Source organism: Penicillium atrosanguineum (genome assembly GCF_028827265.1).
Source record: "Penicillium atrosanguineum strain IBT 20685 chromosome Unknown utg000008l_segment0_segment0, whole genome shotgun sequence".
Taxonomy (NCBI): Eukaryota; Fungi; Ascomycota; class Eurotiomycetes; order Eurotiales; family Aspergillaceae; genus Penicillium; species Penicillium atrosanguineum.
In genome coordinates, this window is record NW_026623140.1 from 1,683,568 (window position 1) to 1,701,388 (window position 17,821).

The 17,821-nt window shown below is 51.9% G+C and overlaps 6 protein-coding genes across 6 annotated transcripts; 4 read left to right on the plus strand and 2 right to left on the minus strand.

Annotated features, from left to right (window-relative positions):
• Nucleotides 1–295: 295 nt before the first annotated feature.
• On the minus strand, nucleotides 296–2,778 carry N7443_010142 (uncharacterized protein; the record flags this gene model as incomplete). The annotated part of the gene is made up of 6 exons (XM_056890198.1): nucleotides 296–328; nucleotides 381–479; nucleotides 541–641; nucleotides 682–2,214; nucleotides 2,263–2,344; nucleotides 2,410–2,778. 6 exons carry the CDS (start codon nucleotides 2,776–2,778, stop codon nucleotides 296–298), a joined length of 2,217 nt encoding a protein of 738 aa, XP_056736689.1.
• A 2,109-nt stretch (nucleotides 2,779–4,887) lies between these two features.
• Nucleotides 4,888–7,377, plus strand: N7443_010143 (putative C6 transcription factor (Leu3); the record flags this gene model as incomplete). Its single annotated transcript, XM_056890199.1, has 5 exons — nucleotides 4,888–5,618; nucleotides 5,685–6,122; nucleotides 6,171–6,436; nucleotides 6,490–7,020; nucleotides 7,073–7,377. The coding sequence occupies 5 exons, from the start codon at nucleotides 4,888–4,890 to the stop codon at nucleotides 7,375–7,377; spliced, it is 2,271 nt and encodes a 756-aa protein (XP_056736690.1).
• A 777-nt stretch (nucleotides 7,378–8,154) lies between these two features.
• N7443_010144 (cytochrome P450) lies at nucleotides 8,155–10,114 on the plus strand (the record flags this gene model as incomplete). Its single annotated transcript, XM_056890200.1, has 8 exons — nucleotides 8,155–8,391; nucleotides 8,443–8,623; nucleotides 8,673–8,850; nucleotides 8,910–9,081; nucleotides 9,150–9,492; nucleotides 9,546–9,590; nucleotides 9,649–9,841; nucleotides 9,949–10,114. Coding segments are annotated over 8 exons (1,515 nt in total), but the record flags the coding sequence as incomplete, so codon positions are not given.
• A 253-nt stretch (nucleotides 10,115–10,367) lies between these two features.
• N7443_010145 (uncharacterized protein) lies at nucleotides 10,368–10,826 on the plus strand (the record flags this gene model as incomplete). Its single annotated transcript, XM_056890201.1, has 1 exon — nucleotides 10,368–10,826. One exon carries the CDS (start codon nucleotides 10,368–10,370, stop codon nucleotides 10,824–10,826), a length of 459 nt encoding a protein of 152 aa, XP_056736692.1.
• Nucleotides 10,827–11,248: 422 nt separating this feature from the next.
• On the minus strand, nucleotides 11,249–13,831 carry N7443_010146 (uncharacterized protein; the record flags this gene model as incomplete). Its single annotated transcript, XM_056890202.1, has 1 exon — nucleotides 11,249–13,831. One exon carries the CDS (start codon nucleotides 13,829–13,831, stop codon nucleotides 11,249–11,251), a length of 2,583 nt encoding a protein of 860 aa, XP_056736693.1.
• Nucleotides 13,832–15,435: 1,604 nt separating this feature from the next.
• On the plus strand, nucleotides 15,436–17,636 carry N7443_010147 (serine/threonine-protein kinase; the record flags this gene model as incomplete). Its single annotated transcript, XM_056890203.1, has 4 exons — nucleotides 15,436–15,858; nucleotides 16,003–16,050; nucleotides 16,174–16,418; nucleotides 16,472–17,636. The coding sequence occupies 4 exons, from the start codon at nucleotides 15,436–15,438 to the stop codon at nucleotides 17,634–17,636; spliced, it is 1,881 nt and encodes a 626-aa protein (XP_056736694.1).
• Nucleotides 17,637–17,821: the final 185 nt, after the last annotated feature.

A 17,821-nucleotide genomic window follows, 5' to 3' on the forward strand; every position in this document is an offset into this window, starting at 1 on the left:
CTTGATGGCTTCACAGCTGTTGGCCCGTGATGACATATGCTCAGAGAAATTCTTGGCATTAGTTGCCTCTTCTCCTTCCCTTTCCACCCCCCAATTACCCCGATTCAGTAACTAGATACGGCGACTTTTCAGGTTTCAATGTAAACATGAATTGATAGGATAAGACAAAGTCTATGTAGAAAGGCTAAAACAGCAAGACAGTAAGCAAAATGGTATCAATACCCAGCAGCAGCAAACAAGCGCTAAGATAGTAAAACAAGGTTCAAGTCACGACAGCAACTGAGGTATATAAGTCTCATTCCTCTGGAAGATCAGCAACCACCACCACCTAGGAGAAACAGTCAGTACCAATTGTGAGGAAGTCGAGGAAGTAGACTTACCACCGCATCCACCACCACCTCCGCCGCCACCGCCACATCCTCCTCCGCCACCTCCACCTCCACACCCTCCTCCGCCGCCGCCTCCGCCGCATCCTCCACCTATAAAAAGTCAGTGATGGCCCTTCAGGAATAAATGATATGAAATTATCCCGAGACGCACCTGTTCCACCAGCACAGGCAGCAGACCCCATACCACCACACGAGCCAGCAGCAACACCCCCACCACAAGTCCCAGAGCAGCAGTTCCCAACACCGCCAGCACTAACATTCATACATGCCGGATTGCAAGCATAAGACCCACCACTGATGCCCGGATCACACATGTATGGGCCGTAATACGGGACAATCATAGGGTATCCCCAGGCATACGGCGCATAGTACATCGGCTCATACCCGCCATCCTTGGAGGACTTAGCATCACTGCGTGTCCGGCCGCGCTTCTCAGCGCGGCGAGCGGCCTTTTCATAGTTCTGATGAAGACGGATTCTCTGGAGATGGCCCACGCGGGGATCTTCAGTGGCCCGGGTAGTCGGACGAACGGCGTTGTGAGCTGAGATATGCGGGTTTCGTTCCGGATCGGAGGAGATATCGGGGCGGTCGTGTAGGGAGTCTGCATTATTGCGTGCGCGCGATGAAGAGCCGATGCTGAACAGACGGTCGTAAATATCTGGTGCGCGTGTGGCTTCGCAATACCAGCATGTGCATTCGCTGTAGATACCGCCGTCAGTGGCACGGCGGTACATCTTACTAGTCCATTCGAATCCATCCGAAAGCTTGTTCTCGTCGACTTTGTCATCGTGGTCGATGAACTGGCGGTGGCCGTGGTATGTTGCCATGGTGGAGTAGTTGTAGTAGTGTCGTGGCTGGAGTTGGTGGGTGTGCCAGGCGAGGTCAACGTCCAGGGTTGGGACGGCCATCTTCGATGGGTTCTGAAGCATGATATCCATGAAGACCTTGTACTTTTTGATGAGGCGTTCACTGGTCTCCATGACGGTTGGTGAGTGCAACCAGTCGATGTTATCCATCTTCTGGACGAAGGTTCCTTGACGAATCACGGCGCCGACTAGGTCGAGGGCGAAGGGACTGCTGTTGTCCCAGTAGTGGGCCATCATACGTCGGAAGTGTATTCTTTCGCCTTTAAGAAGGCTTCGGCCTCGACCGTTTATTGCTAGGAGAACCTTTCTATCGCGAAGCCTGACCTCCATGTGAGAACGGAGGTCGTCGATGCTCTTGCACCGATCTAGACGGGGGTCTGTGAATGCAAGCATATCCCGATCAATGCATTTGAGCAGTCGACTTGGGAAGATCATGTTGGTCCAGGATAGCGGGATCCGAAAATTTCTCGGACCTTCCGGAATGCCATCGAGATTGTAAATCGATCCCGGCATAGGTTGATTCAATTGCACGAGATCGAATGTATCTTGATAGAACTTGGCCACCTTGAGTCGTTCGTGGTTGATGAGAAGTTGGCAGTGTTGGCACTTCGCTTCAAACGAGGCATCGGCGTAGCCGGTATTCTCCTTGAAGGCTTCTTGGAGTGATTCCCCAATCCCCCCTTCTGTCCAAAGCACGGTCTTGGGCTTTTTACAGCGAGGACATTCAAGTTCCTTGCCGGGCGGATCGAGAAGATTGTCCCACTTCAGATTGACTTTATTTTCGAAAGTTTGCTGACTTGATTCCGGGGTCTTGTACTCCAGCGTTCGGTCGTCGATGCAGTTATTCATTACCTCGAAAGGAAATCCGGTCCTCCAGGTGCTCATCCTGCCATATCGGATGCAATCTTCGAGAAAATCTCGCGGGTTGAGCATGTGAGAATGCCATACCATCAAAATATCTATAATTCAATTAGCTGTGATATCATCCGACAGAGCATTCGACTTACCAATCGGGGGCATATTATCCGGAGACCACACGACCTGCGTGGGGGAATCGACAATGGTCTCATATTCGGGACTCTCCAGGTCCTTGATAGTAATAGGGGGCGCGAGAGGGGCAAGCAGTCAAACCACCACTTGTTATACCGTTCCACTGCGCGCGCTGTATACACAGCCCAACGCTTCTCGCGAATACGAACGTTTGCCTCATTTGATGAGGCGGGGAAGCGCTCAGCCTCAGAATCGAAGAGACCAAACAGGCCATCGTTATTTGAGATAGAATCACGCAAATCTGCCAAGACGGCCAGGAGCTTCAGGTGCGCGACACACTGATCGGCAGAGACAGGGTCGTTGGTGGTACCGGTTCCTCCGAGGTTTAGCTGAGGCACAGCAAGCGCGAGCTCATCAGCCTGGTTATACGAAGGCGGCCGCTCGGTAGTTTTCTCTGTAGATTTCTCGTTCTCTACAGCGCCATCAATATTGCTGAAGGCCTCTTTGGACTTTTCGCTCGTGAAAACACCCATAGTTGCATTTGATGACAGCCAAAATAAAGTAGGATGTGTTTCGGGATTGAGGGGTAGTCGGAGTTGACGAAGCTAGATGATCTTGGGCCACCCCGGCCACTTTATATCTGACGCCGATAAAGAAAGCGCTGATGTGGTCAGAAATGGGGGCCAACCACGGTCCTGTAGGATCAGCAGATCTAAACGAGACCCTGGATGGAGTTGAGTGCCCTGGCGGGCGCGGATACACCAATAATAAGCACTGAATAGCGAGCTTGGCTGCCTTGGATGAACCAGAGTGGAAACATGCTGTGCGCCTAGCTAAGCCTTGCGCGTGGATCAAGCTTCCAGAATGATGTTCTTTCTCCATTTTCCGAAACCAGTTAAATGACCAAAGTAATTCCCCATGACTGGGCAAGATCCATGGGTCTGAGTGCGGGTGGGAATTACTAATTCGAGTCGGGCGCAAAGTCCCCGAGCACTGCCTCGATGTATAGCCTCGCCCCCAAAGCATCCAATGTAAGTACTTTCTGATCATTCCTTATCATTCATTGGTTACTGGTAACCGTGACATCATCAAGGGTGTTTTCCTAGCTTTCGCTACTATGCAAAATAGAGCACACATGCATCTTGTTCTACTACAGGCCGACCAAGAGGAATATTTACACGAGTCTAACCATGCGGCGATGGTTTATCTGTCCGTTAGTATTTTGAGTCGTTCGAAAAATAGATTTGATAAAAACAACTCAATTTGGACGATTCTATCACCGGGATGGTAAGACCGTTGTAGTCGGTATCAAAATATATATATATAAATGAGCATGGGGAGCTTCGGCCGATATGGCTTTTATGTACTATGTGAAGGCCAAAATAGCTCTGGATCAATGGCGATATTTCGCATATCCGCGGGTTTCAAGATGTGAGCTTATTTCGTGTAAAACCAGGCCTAGCAGGTCGTTTCGGAGACATGACCTCTCTGGCGCAGGAAGGGTTTGGTTTCAAGGTGGTTCTGCGCGGTAGCGCATGAAGAGTTTTGTACACTGGGTTGGTTGCTCGGCACTCTTCAGGACAGAGTCTAGTTTTCACCTACATATTAGTTTTCACTTGACATATGGAATCTGAAAGATCTCCCGCGGTTATCGACCATGTTATCGACTATGTTATCGACTATGCCAGTCTGTGTCAGCCCGGATGCGTAGAGACGGGTCTATTGCCACTTTCTGGCATGGTGGCTGTACACCCAGTACTATTCTCAACAGCACCCATCGTCGTATCCACGTGTGCATATGAATATCATACAGTACATGATGTTCCATATGCTTTAGACCTGGAGTAAAACGATAAGAAGGTACCGGCAGCTATACGCCCCACACGGCTGGGAATTTTGAGCGAGAACCTTGGAACAGGTCTCGACTTCGATGAGCTCATTGATCTTCCACTAATGGATTGGAGTTACCCCGTCCGTTGTGGATCGTCACGATGGAACAGAAGCACGATGCATGAGCTACTGCAGCGACTCCCGACAGACTAGAAATCGGGAGTGTGAAATTTAAATAGATTTAAATAAGATTCATCAATCCCTAAAGATGCTGTTTTATCCATAAAATCGAGAACAAAGCCCACGGGAATCGGTAGGACAAAAAGTCTGCCGGGGAGCAAGAGAAAAAGTCCGGTGGCCGCATTAGCGCCGGCTCACCCGAGAGAGTGTTGATAGAGAAACCCCACAGGGCACCAAGAAATTGGACTTATCTGGTGGGAGAGTGGTGTGCACATAGTAAAACTTTGACAGCCGGACAGTCACGTGTCGAACCTGGTGCGGGGGCCAGCTGACTCACCGGCGCAACGGAATACCTTTTGGGAACCTAGCTCTGCGAACTTAACTTGCGGAGCACAATCGGATTGATTTGCCTGGCAAGATAGCGTCTATTGCGCCCGAGCGTCTACTAGCCTGCAGCCGGAGCATTCCCTCCCCACTGTTAAAATTTTCAGTCCCGGGATCAACTTTCCGCCCGCATCAACGTCATCAGCCTGGCATCTCTCGGACAATCAAACGGCATTGGAGCGTCTCAGTCTCCAACTCTAGTACCAAAAGCGAAGGACGATAATGCGCCAGTCGTCATAGGTCCCGTAATGGCGGGGATTAATCATGCATCTGTCGCCATGTCCGCTTCCGACGTGCAGGGTCGCAAACGCAATGTGACCATTGCGGGCATGGACAGCTCTCCGGGAAGTATAGAGGATATGGACGACAATGACTCGCGCGATGATAAGAGAAGGCAGCCTGTCAAGCGTGCTTGCAATGAATGTCGGCAGCAGAAGGTAAGTGCCGCCTCGCGTGGCATGCATTCCGCAAGTGGCGATGCTAGCGGCGATGCCCTGACCAACGCTCATGCTAACTCAACCTCCTTGCAGCTTCGATGCGATGTGACTCAGGACCCTTGGTCTGATTGTTCCCGGTGTCGGCGACTAAAACTTGATTGCAAGATCGAGTCTAATTTCAAGCGGGTTGGGAAGCGCAGCCGCAATGCGGAGATGGAGCGAGAGATTATCGAATTGAGGAAGCAGATCGCCACGGGCAGCCCCGTTCCCGCAATAAACCAGCAGCAACAGCACATTTCTTCGGGGCAGTTGACACCCAAGCAAGAGTCTAGTCAGGTTAGCCCCGCGGGCGTTTACCAGACCCAGACCCCATCCGCTCTGTCTACAGACCAATACATGGGCTCCCAGGAAGCAGTTGCATCCCTCCTGGACCTTCGTTCGGGATTTGACAGCTCCAACTATATGAGAAACGGTGGTACCCAGATCAAGCGCATTGAAGATGTCATGGTCGTACCAGAGAAAGCCACGGAGTTGTTCAACCTGTAAGACTCCAACTTGTGCAAGGATCTTTCGCAACCTCGGGCAATCAATCTAACTTCTCTTGACAGGTTCTTTACATATTATCACCCATTCCTCCCATTCCTCGATCGTCAGCAATCCGCGGACGATTATTATAACACTTCGCCCTTACTTTTCTGGACCGTCATTAGTGTTGGCGCTAGGCGCTACCAGAGTGACACAGGTTTACTCAACTCGCTGGCGGGACCTGTCACTCGCCTCGTCTGGAGCACACTAGCCGATATTCCCCAAAGCTACCATGTTGTGAAAGCGCTCTGTCTGCTGTGTTCTTGGCCATTCCCTACTAGCAGTACATCCACCGACCCAACATTTATGCTCTGCGGAATGATGGTGCAAGTTGCTATGCAGCTTGGTCTTCATCGACCTTCTCATAGCCAGGACTTTAGCAAGTTCCGCGTGGAGCTCATCGAGGAAGAACTGAGGGACAAAGTGCGAACCTGGGCCATTTGCAATATTGTTGCGCAACGGTACGCTATCATCCTCTACGTGAGAAGAGCTTTTCTGACAATCTCTAGGGTTTCCACTGGTTATGGCCAGCCACCCTCTAGCCTCTATGACTGGACACTGTCTGGGGAGTCATTGGATAAGAACTTCAAGCTACCTGGAGACATCAAACCCCGGTTAGAGATTGAAAAGTTTTGCGACAAGATTACCAGAGCACTCTACTCAAACCGACGGGACCCTGTAGGGTTGAGCAATGATCAAGAAAGATTGACAATGATTTCATTCCTTTCGCGAGACTTTGACGACCTTGAAGAGCAGTTCAAATCACAAAATGACTGTAAGACCACATCTCTCTTTCCCGTCTTTTCTTGGTACTAACAGGAGGTTCAGGCATCACCGATTTATACCTCCGTGCTGCCAACCTTCACTTACATCTGTCAGCATTCTTTGATGATCCTTCGGCCAAAGACTACCGCGGGCGTCTTCTGTCTCTCTATGTGGCGACTACATCATTCCTCGAGGTCACAATGAACCTGGAAACTGAAATCGGACCCGTCCTCTCGTACACGCCCTACTATGTCTACCAGATGATGGTTGCGGCGGGCTGCACTCTTCTCAAACTGAGCAAGAGCTTCTTCAGCAACCATATCGACATGGAATATACCAAAACTTTGTTCAATCGGACCATCTGGGCCATTCGTGGGGTATCCGTCTCAAACAATGACCTGCCCGAGCGCCTGGCTGAGGTATTGGCTCAGATGTGGAGACTGGGAGTTACCTCGCAGCGGTCAGCCACAAGCAATTCCGATGTGGACGACTCGCTGAGACTCAAGGTTCGTTGTCGCATGAGTATGTCTCTTCTCTTCGACTCTGTCTGGCGGTGGCGAGAGGACGCACGAACGAAGGGACGAAACATTGAAGGTCAGTCCAACCTACACAAGATTGTTTTGTTAGTCATACTAACTCCGTTTAGCCTACCTCAAGAACCCGACCAATCCCGACTCAGCGGCCGACTCATCTGCTGCCTCATCTGTGGGCCCCCCGCATACAACATCATCCACCCCCGGTATTGCTGGTGGCGATCCAAGTCTGGCGCCAGCTCCGATACTTCCAAACCTCGGTGTTGGAGCAGCAAGCAATGGAGCCGGCGGGCTCCCTAGTGGATTCATTGAGCCCAACTACGAAGTGTTCGATCCACTCAACTGGCTCCTCGACGGCCTAGTCGACTTGCCATATTCCTATTCAACCATGGGCGGGATGGAGACACAGATTACATAGGCGACCCAGTGTTCTCGATTCCCAGGCGTTATTCTTTATTCTCGGGCGTTAATATGCTTGTACGATTATACCACGCGACTTCCAATCGCTGATACCTTTCTGGGGGAAATGTTCTATCCGGTCTAGCTTTGTTTTTATTTTTTCTGACGAGTTTCCTTGTACGAATTTCAGAATTCCTCAAGCCGTGGTCCAACACGGCCTTGTCATTCTATTTCATTACTTGTCCGATCGACCATGTAGCCGCATGTACTACCAGGATTGGGCATCCCAGCCACTGCACTCGACATCACATATTAATGTCGTGCAGACTGCCACACGTGGTGTTTGATTTCACTACTTTCGGCTGCGAGTAGTCGGCAGTGATCACTGAGTGTACCTTGGGCACTGTGACTCGATACGGCCCCGCCGTATAATAGCTTTCTTTCTTCTCCAAACTGCCCATCAGACGTCCTTTTCAACCTTAGAACGTGCATATACGCGTATGATCCATTATTGTGACCTCAATTCCCTTCATTCCTTCTCCTTTGTCTACTCATCGTGCCCGGATTACGATGAACGGGATAATCTCGATGCCTATCTATTGGCCTAACGGCCTCGGCGTCGACTTCCGATTGGGATCGATTGCAATATATCTTGCCGTGTCTCTGCTAATTGCTCTGGTGACTGCATTGGCTTTGGTTGTTACATCAAAGCACCTTGCTAATGTTGGTTCACCTTTCTCTGATCGGGTTGAAAAGATAAAGCCGAGACAACACCATTGCTAACACGAACTTATAGAACCGCGTTCCATTTGCAACAGGGAGCAGCCTGCCCTCTATCCTGTACCAGCAGTACCAATTCGTGGTTGATGGTCCCGAGCTGATCAAGAAGGGATATTCCCGGTTCTCCGATAGTTTATTTGAGATTCCACGCACCTTCCGCTTCGGACAGATCATTCTCTGCAAGCCAGAGCTGATCGAGGAGCTAAAGAACACCGGGAGTGTGATTGCCTCTCCCGAGCCATGGATTGACCAGGTGATTACGCCTCTGACTCAACTGTCAAGGGTGAACTGACCAGGTCAATAGTTACTGCAGATATCCCATGTGATGCCAGGGTATTTCCCCAAAGGAGGAGGCTGGCCTGCCATTGCTAAAACAACACCGGGCCTTATTCGCGGGACAGTGTACAAGCAACTGGATCAGTATGAGCCTTCAATGAACGATGCTATTCTTTCTCAGCTGCGCACCCTTGAGTTCACGGACGGCGGTAAGTCAATTCATCTGGCTCATATCGATATGACATTGACAAGTGGCAGAATGCATCGTCAACTGCTTCGACTTTGCATACTCGGTGGTTGCCCGTAGTGGAAGCTTCGCCATGGTTGGCTCGCGACTCTCGCAAGACGAAGAATATCTCAAGGCTGTCAAAGATCATATCCTGGGGATGATCGTGACTACCCGCGTTCAGTTCCTGATCCCAGATTGTCTCAAGAGGTATACTAGACCATATACTCCTCCGTTACCAACTCCCACTCATTGATAACCTTGAATAGATACATTGGCGGCTTTGTCAGTCAATTGATTTCTCTGGGCACTCGATGGAACATGCATGCCTCACGCAAAATCCTGCTTAAGCATTTCGACGCACGGGCAGCAGAATACCGCAATGAAATGAACAGTGGCGACAATATGATCAAGGCCAATCCCGAACAGGTGGACAAGCCGGTACATTTTGCTTTTTTTTTTCCATATTGGAGCAACCGCTATGAACTCTCCAAACTGACAACCCCCAGGTTGAGATCTTCCGCTGGCTCTACAAAAGCTCGATCCTCCGCCAACGATGGACCTATTCCGAAGTAATTGGAGAAATGCTGCTCCTCCAATTCGCATTCGTCTACACAACCGCTTACGTACATACTCAAGCCCACGGAACAGGAAAAGCACAGCTCACATATAAGCAGGGACTCTACAGCGCGCTGGCCGAGCTAGCGCAGCGTCCACAGTATATCCAGCCTCTCCGCGAAGAAGTTGAAAGCGTCCTCGCCGAATGGGGAACCACCGTGGCCGGCTGTGATCAAATGATCCTGCTAGACTCTTTCCTAAAAGAGTGTCAGCGTCTGCGCCCCCCTGCAGCCGGTATGTCCATCTGGCCAGTATCCTGGGTCTATGCAATGGCTGACTAGTAGCAGTCTCCGCTCACCGAGTCTGCATTTCTGAGCTGAAGCTTTCCAACGGTAGCCTCGAGTCATATCCACACCGCAAGATAGGATTTCAGCTGACAGGTTGGGACAGGCATTGTGCTTAAACCGGGAACCCACGTCGGGGTCCCAACCGGGTGGATCCAGCGCTCTAGTTCCAGCTATGAACACCCTGAGGCTTTCGATGGCTTCCGATTCGCAAAGCGCGCTGGGGTGGGCGCTTCAAACACGCGGCTTGTTGATCTGAGCCCCGATTATCTCGTCTTCGGTATGGGCGTGCATGCCTGGTAGGTAGAGTTCGAGACTGATTGGACACTTTTTGCTTCTTTTTCATCCTCTCGATCCTTTTAATTTCGACTAGGTGATCATCGGCTGACTCGCTTTGTTTGCATAGTCCGGGTCGATGGATGGCGAGTGCGCTCATGAAACTTGTCTTTGCTCATATATTGCTGCATTTTGATGTCCTGCCTGGTTCGGTGGGGCCTTTAACGGGGTCGCTCTCTTTCGAGGAGTTTTATGTACCTAATTTCGGGTTGAAGATTCGCCTGCGACAGAAGTAAAAATGTCCCGCGCCTGAGAAGGGAGATAAGCTAGTCACAAACTGGGGGTAATATAATGTAATTCAACATTTCTCCAGTTCTCCGTTTCTCGAGTTCTCAAATTCTCCAATTCTACTATTCTAAAATTCTAACCCGCTAGTCAGTTACTACGTGGATGGGTCAAGTGGGCCTGATAAGCGATAAGCGATAAGACGTCAAGACACCAAGCGCCGGCATCTCTCCTTCCTTCATTATGCCTCATTGCATATTCACAATGCCTTCCCGGCCACTCATAATCCCAGAAAAACGCGCACTGCTACCTCCGAGGACAGGGTCCAGCCGCAAACCAGTGGCCAAAGTGCTAAATCCGAGCGCGGACCCGGCTGAGACACGCATGAGACAACCCGCTCAAGACGCCGCAGACGCCTCAGGGATCGAAGAGGAAGATGAATACGAAAAGAAGTACAAGTGCACAGAATTTGCCTTTGCGGTTCCCCCACAGCCCTTCGTCGATCCTCCTGCGTGGGAGGCGATGCTGAAGCGAAAGGAACAGGCCGTGTCGAGGCAGAATGAGGGCACCGGTCACGGAGGCGTACAGATTGAAAGTGAGTCAGCTGAGCAGCGGCGGCGGAGGCTTGAGCGAGAGGCCGAGTACGGGACCATGGCTATCAGGGGCAGATCGAGTGTTCCCCGTGGGAGAGCAGGAGGGAGGGGAGGAAGGAGAACATATTAAATCTTTGCATACATGATGCATATACGAGACTACGAATGGACTACTTGGCGTTTAATCCGGGCTGCGGGATAAAGCACATGTATATAGCATGTCTTAATCGGAAAAATATATTCGGAACATCCCAAGTTCTAAAGAAGCAAATGCAAAGTGTCCAACGCGTTAGAACTCATGTTTATGGTACATCTCAGGCCTCCGGAAAAGGCGTTTAACATAAATCGTCGAGTCATCATTGTGCTTCATAAGTATCGTAGATGTATCGGAAAGACAACCCCATGAAAAATAGGAAGAAGAAAAATCAGGAAATTAGCAAGGCAAAAAGCAAAAAGTATTGCAATACTCCCGGATGCATCGTAAAAGGTATCTGGTCATGTGGAACATGTCCAGTCAAGGATATTGGGCATAACGTGGCATGACAAGTAGTATCACCGCACAACCCCATTGGTGGCGCTGGACGCCACATAGACTGGGAAGCCGATGCTCTGCTTGAGATTCTCGCGGCGTGCGGCTAGTTTTCTCTCATCGCGTCGTTGGCGCATGCGTCGCAGACGGGCTCGCGTGCTGCGCAATGAGATTGATCGAAGATGACGTCCCCATCGGGAAAGCGCTCGGTAGCGGGTTGGGTACAGCGGAGAGCCTGTACGGGCCAGGCTGGCGTGGCTGGCATTAAAGAGTCGTCTCATTTCGGGACTGCGTCGTGCAAGAGCAGCCGGTCCTTCGATGATGACCCGGTGCTGGGGTAGACCAAGTGAATTCTTGACTACCATTGAACTTTCCTGTTTCAAGGGGCTTTGGCGACCTGATCGGTCTTTGATGGGAGACCCGCGCCCATCTTCCCAGAACCCGCGCGGGCGCCAAAATGGATGAAGACGACTATCCATGTCCACTCCAGCTGTCCTATTCTTCGCTGATCGCACTGAAAGGGACCGTACAACAGTGTTGAAGGAATTCGATCGGGGTCGCGCAGCCCAGGTTCGACGAACGGAACCCCAACGACCGGGCACTCGCTCGTCGTCATTTTGGCGAGCATCCGTGTTTTCTTCCTGTGTTGGAATCGGTGGAAGGGATTTGCCGATGGGAGGCTTGGGAGGAGGACGGGGATTCTTCAACGGAGAATGCACCTGCATGAGTGCTGTTCCAATCGGCGCATCTGGTGTTTGCGGGAGCACTTCATGATCTGAGATCCCATAATGGAATGCTCGAACAGGTTGCGGTTCACCCGGCACTCGCTGGTCAACCAAAAGGAGGGATCGATTGTTGTGCGGGAACAAGCTGACAGCCTTGGCCTCATGAATCTCCACGGGCCCGGGTGAAGACGACGGTATTGACCACTGGGTGTAGGGCAAAGACGGAGGCCGCAAAGTCGCAGCATCCTCCGAGGAGGTAACGACCAAACCCGGCAATTTGGGAGGCTCCACGAGTCCTGGGGGGTGAATACCCAAAATATTGTGGCGGGGAGGTGAGACAGGCTGTTGGTCACGACGCTTCTGCAAGTCAAGATCCATGGCCAGAGTGTGGCTTCGCAGACTTTCGGACGTAAGGGACGTGGTGCGGGAGTTGGTCCGGCTCGTTTGTGCAGATAGCGACGAGCTGCGAGGTGGGATAACGGGACGTGCTAGAGGGCGGCTCCTCGAGCTCGAGTCTCGGGGACTTGCAGGCACAGAGTCAGACATGGTTCGCTGCCTTTGTCGTCGGGCATCTGCAGGGCTCCTTGGAGTCACCGGAGGTCGTTGATTAGACCTCTGAGAATTCTGTCTGGAAGAAACTTGGCTGTTGGGTCCTGATTTCAAGGATGATTTCCTTTCTGGTACAACCACGACGGGAATTCTATCCACGAATGGTGGAGGTGCGGTACTGGCTGTCTTGACCGAGAAAGAGACATCTGATGAGATGCTGCGGCGATCACTTTCCGAGATACGAGCAGCCTTGTGGACTAGACGATGCTGCGAATCGGCATGGGAGGTGGTAGACGTGCGCTCAGACTTTGTGATGGGAGAGCTCGCCGAGCGCAAGGACTTTCTCTTCTCCGTGTGTCGCAAAAATCGCTGGGCTTGTTTGGGAGAGTCGATGATCATGGCTTCGACGGTGGAGGTCGAAGACAGGCCTGACAATCGACGAGAGTCAGGGTCGTCATCCACCCCTGAAGGAGCCTCGTAGGAGGATGGCCATCCGATATCTTCCCGAAACCGCTCCATTGATGGTGTGGTTGTCAGATCTTGAGTATTATGAACGCGGTCCCGTAGAGTCTTTTCACGCATCAACGAGGCATCCACATGTTGCACGTCCAGCGAGTCACTATCGGCTGCCTGTTTCTGATCAGATCGATTACGCGTCTGGGAGCCTTTCCGTTTTCCAACCAGTGGTGTCGGAGACCCATCGCCCTTGGGGGACATCCATTCTCCGTCGAACGATTCGAAACCGGTTTCATATTCTGTTTCGCTGTGTGGTTGGGATATCTGCGGCGAATCTTTCGCATATGTAAGTTTCGCACGGATCCCATTCGACACAGTTCGCCTGGACGAGGTCACCCTTGGTCTAATCTTCTTTGATGCGATCGAGGATGAACGGCCCGGCGTTTCTCTATCGCCATCGGAGGAGATACTCTCGCAAGCGGTTTGAAAAGACTCGGCGCGAGACGAGGAGGACAGATGTACGAAGTTGTTGAGGGTCGGTCGCTTAGCAGAATTCGTGCGAGGTGGTGTAACATCGGGCGTTGGAGGTTTCGAGGGCCGTCGAGGTGTCAACATGCCTGCAGTATGGCTCTCGGAGATAGAGTCGGCCTTGCGCGGTGTGCGGTCGTCCTCCATGCCTTCTTCCTGGTTCGCACCGGGCGGAGTCAATGGAGGGACGGGCGCCGCAGTGACAGTACCATTATGATCCGGTGAGGCCGGTTGGGCAACGTCCACGCTGGGGACTGCGATGCCCCTCCGCGGCAGTGCCTTGTGGGACCTCAAGAGCGGTCGCCCTGTTGCATCCACCGATGCGTCCATCATTTCCCCTCTGGGCATGATGACAGGTACCAGATCGTGATGGACTTGTCCAGCGCAATACTGGAACGGATGCGACTAAGGAATGATAGAATTTTTCATGACAAGACTGGTATTAGATGGCGATGGTTGAGGGTCGCATGGGTCGCATGGCGGAAGGACGTGTTCTCAAAGGATAGATAAGGTGTCAAGAAGATCGTAGGATCTCCGGGATGCAAGGGGATGTCGAGGCCGAGTCACCGAGGTGCAGAGCAAAAGACTAGTGAGGCGGCCTGTCAGAGGCGTAAGGGCGTGGCTGGTGGGGGAGTCAACTTTTAGTTAACACAGGCGAGCAACACGCAGAACACGCAGAACACGTAGAACACGTAGAACACGCAGACTGCAATCTGCAAAATGCAGGGGAAGGAGAGAAAAGTACCTATAGGATCGTGACAAAGAGCGGCGCAAGCGTTTCAAGTGCACAAGTGCACAATGGCCGGAATGGTGGCCCCCTCTTGGCCCCTGCGTCCGATCTGGCACTTTCAATTGTTCTACGCGTCTAGACATCCACTCGTCTACCCTTCCACCTAGATCACATCTACAAGCTACGGAGTATACAGACTGCCCGAGTAGGAGATCTCTCCACATTCGCGTCCCTGGATCCTTTTAATTCTGCTGACTCAGTGTCTCATCTTTATTTCCGTCCTTGCATCTCCAGAGGCATGTCTGGCTCATGTTTGGCCCTTGATGCAGCTAACAATCAAATCAGCCACCTCCCCGTCACATTCCAGTGCTGATACGTCTTAGATTGCCCTCACAGTCCGGCGAGCCGTGCAAATCGGATCTGGGAAGCTCACGCAGCCGGACGGGGAAGCATGTGGCGAAGATGACGATATCCGAACTCCACACAAGGTATGGCCTTGATATCATCCCGGCAAACACTAGACTCACGGACCCGGGCCTTGTGTGACTCCGAATCTGCTGGGAAATTGGCGAGGATATGTACGTGAGAGAGACTCCGTCTAAGGGGGGTCATAGGTACAGAACACTTGAAAACAGAGCCAATTGCGTAGTGAAATTGCCCTCGAGGGAGGACAAGACGTGGACGCTCGCTCCTCGTTAGAGTTCATTAATCAATATCACTATGGGAATACTGGAAATTTGAAGCTCTAAGCCCCTTTTTAACCTGGATCCCCCACCGTGACGGGCTCTTGGTGGCGGCCCTTGTCGTCATGGCCGTGGCCATCCCGCAAGTAAACCGATGACATCGAGCGCGGATCCCACGTCGTCATAGGCTTTTTCCTTCCCTTTCCCCTCCAACTTACCAATACGAATTACCAGGTTATCTCCTGGGCTAGACTGACCTCATATTCGGGTTTCTTATTTCCCCCTGTCTTTTGGGCATCGTCCACGGTTTTTCTTCTTTTTTTCACCTTATATTCTCGCTCGATTTTCTTAGCGGGGTTAGAAATAACGTCTTACTGCCTAACCTAACTTACCAACTCCACTCCCCCCTCCACTTCCTCTCCAACTTTCCAACTCTTTTTTCCCTTCGAACCGGCATCACGGAGCTCTCAAAGTCTCAGTCTCTCCCTACCTCCCTCTCTTCCTCTCCTACCCCCTCCCCTCTCTCAGACTCGCCCGCCATGAGTACGATACAGAACATCAAGAATTTCATTCGACACGGCAAACAAGCACGCCTAGTGACTCCCCACGCCGAACCCACTACTGACGTCTCAACGATTCACGCGGAGCAGCAACCGCAGCCTGTAGGCCAATTCTCTCCCGCCCTCGAAGCCTTTGATACCGGCGATCGGCATGGCCAGGCTGCCGCCCCGAAGACAGAGCACTCCCGGCGCGATCAGTCCGTCGAAATTGAACGCTTGGTGGCTGAAGAGAAAATGAATCGGTCCAAGATGCCCAAATATCCCGGTTTGGAACGCTGGATCCTGGTGGAGAAGATGGGCGACGGCGCCTTCAGCAATGTCTATCGCGCCAAGGATTCGACAGGGCAGCTCAACGAAGTGGCCATCAAGGTGGTGCGCAAGTTCGAGATGAACAGTAATCAGGTAGGTTGACCGATGGTCGTACTTTCCTTCCTTATCCTTTGCTTTCAAAGTTTCATGGCTTGAGTCAATCATCTCCTCGTGGCGGAAAAAAAGGAAAGAAAGAAACCAAAAAAAAGGAACCATCGCCAATATTTTTAGATGCAGTCCGACCCTCTTCATCCTACCGTCAAGAAGGTCCCACAGGCTGCGGAGGTGCGCAATTCTTCCTAGTCCACACACCAACTCACCTGGCAGTGGTGACTCTTGCTGCCTTGTTGTTATATGCATCTATTGTGATATCTCATCCTAGTCCATTGCTGACATATTTCACCGCAGCGAGCGAATATCCTCAAGGAAGTTCAGATTATGCGCAACCTAGATCACCCCAACATCACCAAACTGATCGACTTCTCCGAGTCCCGACAATACTACTATATCGTTCTCGAACTTTGTCCAGGAGGCGAGCTCTTCCATCAGATCGTCCGATTGACCTACTTTAGCGAGGATCTCAGTCGACATGTGATTACCCAGGTCGCAGATGCCATTGAATATCTTCACGAGACATCAGGTGTCGTGCATCGGTACGTATCAATTCATTATCGTCGGATCCACTCGAGGCTGACTTGTGATCTAGTGACATCAAACCCGAAAACATCCTTTTCTATCCCACTCCCTTTGTTCCGAGTAAAAACCCGCAGCCCAAGCAGCCAGGCGATGAGGACAAGGAAGACGAAGGAGAGTTTATTCCAGGAGTTGGCTCGGGTGGTATCGGAAGAATTAAGATCGCCGACTTTGGTCTCTCCAAGGTCATTTGGGACAGCCAGACCATGACGCCTTGCGGAACCGTTGGTTACACGGCACCTGAAATTGTCAAGGATGAGCGGTATTCAAAGAGTGTTGATATGTGGGCTATGGGTTGTGTTCTGTACACGCTGCTGTGTGGTTTCCCTCCATTCTACGACGAGAGCATCCAGGTCCTCACCGAGAAGGTCGCACGCGGCCAGTACACTTTCCTGTCCCCGTGGTGGGATGACATTTCCAAGTCCGCCCAGGACCTGATCTCACACTTGCTTACCGTCGATCCCGAGAAGCGATACACCATTAAGGAGTTCCTTGCGCACCCTTGGATCCGCGAAACCAACGAAGAGACAACCGCCGCTGCCGACGCACCCCCGTTGGCAACGCCCTTCGGCCAGGTTCGCCAGAAGAACCCTCTTGACGTTGAAGCCAGCGGCGCAGAGTCAACCCCGTACCAACCCCACAGCACCCGGGCCTCACTGGAAATTCCATCCTCCACCACCGAGCAGCGCCGCATGGACTTCCGCTCACCAGGCGCCTTCAACCTACGCGAAGTGTTCGACGTCGGCTACGCCGTCCACCGCCAAGAAGAGGAAGGTAAACGCCGACGAGATGTGGGCGCCCGCAGCAACAACCCAACTGCCGGCTTCCAAAACGCCCTGGGTGCTTTGAACGAGGTCTACGACGACGAACCCGACTACCGTGCCCAAGCCGCCGGCCAACCACCCCAGAAGGTCGCCAAGTCCGCAACCCAGCAATCTGGCGATATGGCCGGCATCGACGCTAAGCTCCGCTCCACAAACCTCGGCCAAAGCAGCGCCGCACAAGCCCGGCAAGTAGGTCGCCAACCCCGACAGCCGCAGGGCTATGGCCAGCACGATGCGAAGGTTGCCGCTGCAGCGAAGAGCAGCATTGGCAGAGTGCAACAGCCCTTCGAACTCACCTTAGACGGCGCGACATTGCTTGAGAAGCGTGGCCGCCGTAACCAACCAGTCGCCTAGACAGGAACTTGTACACGAGAAAAAGTTCCATTGTTTTTAAGCGTTGGAGTCGACTTTTGTTCCATTTGCTTTGACGAGCGATGTTGCATGACCTTTCTACTTTCTTATACATGACATGACACATCATGCTTTCTGGTTTTTTTTTTTTTTTTTTCATTTCTTCTTTCGTTTGCTTCATGTATGTG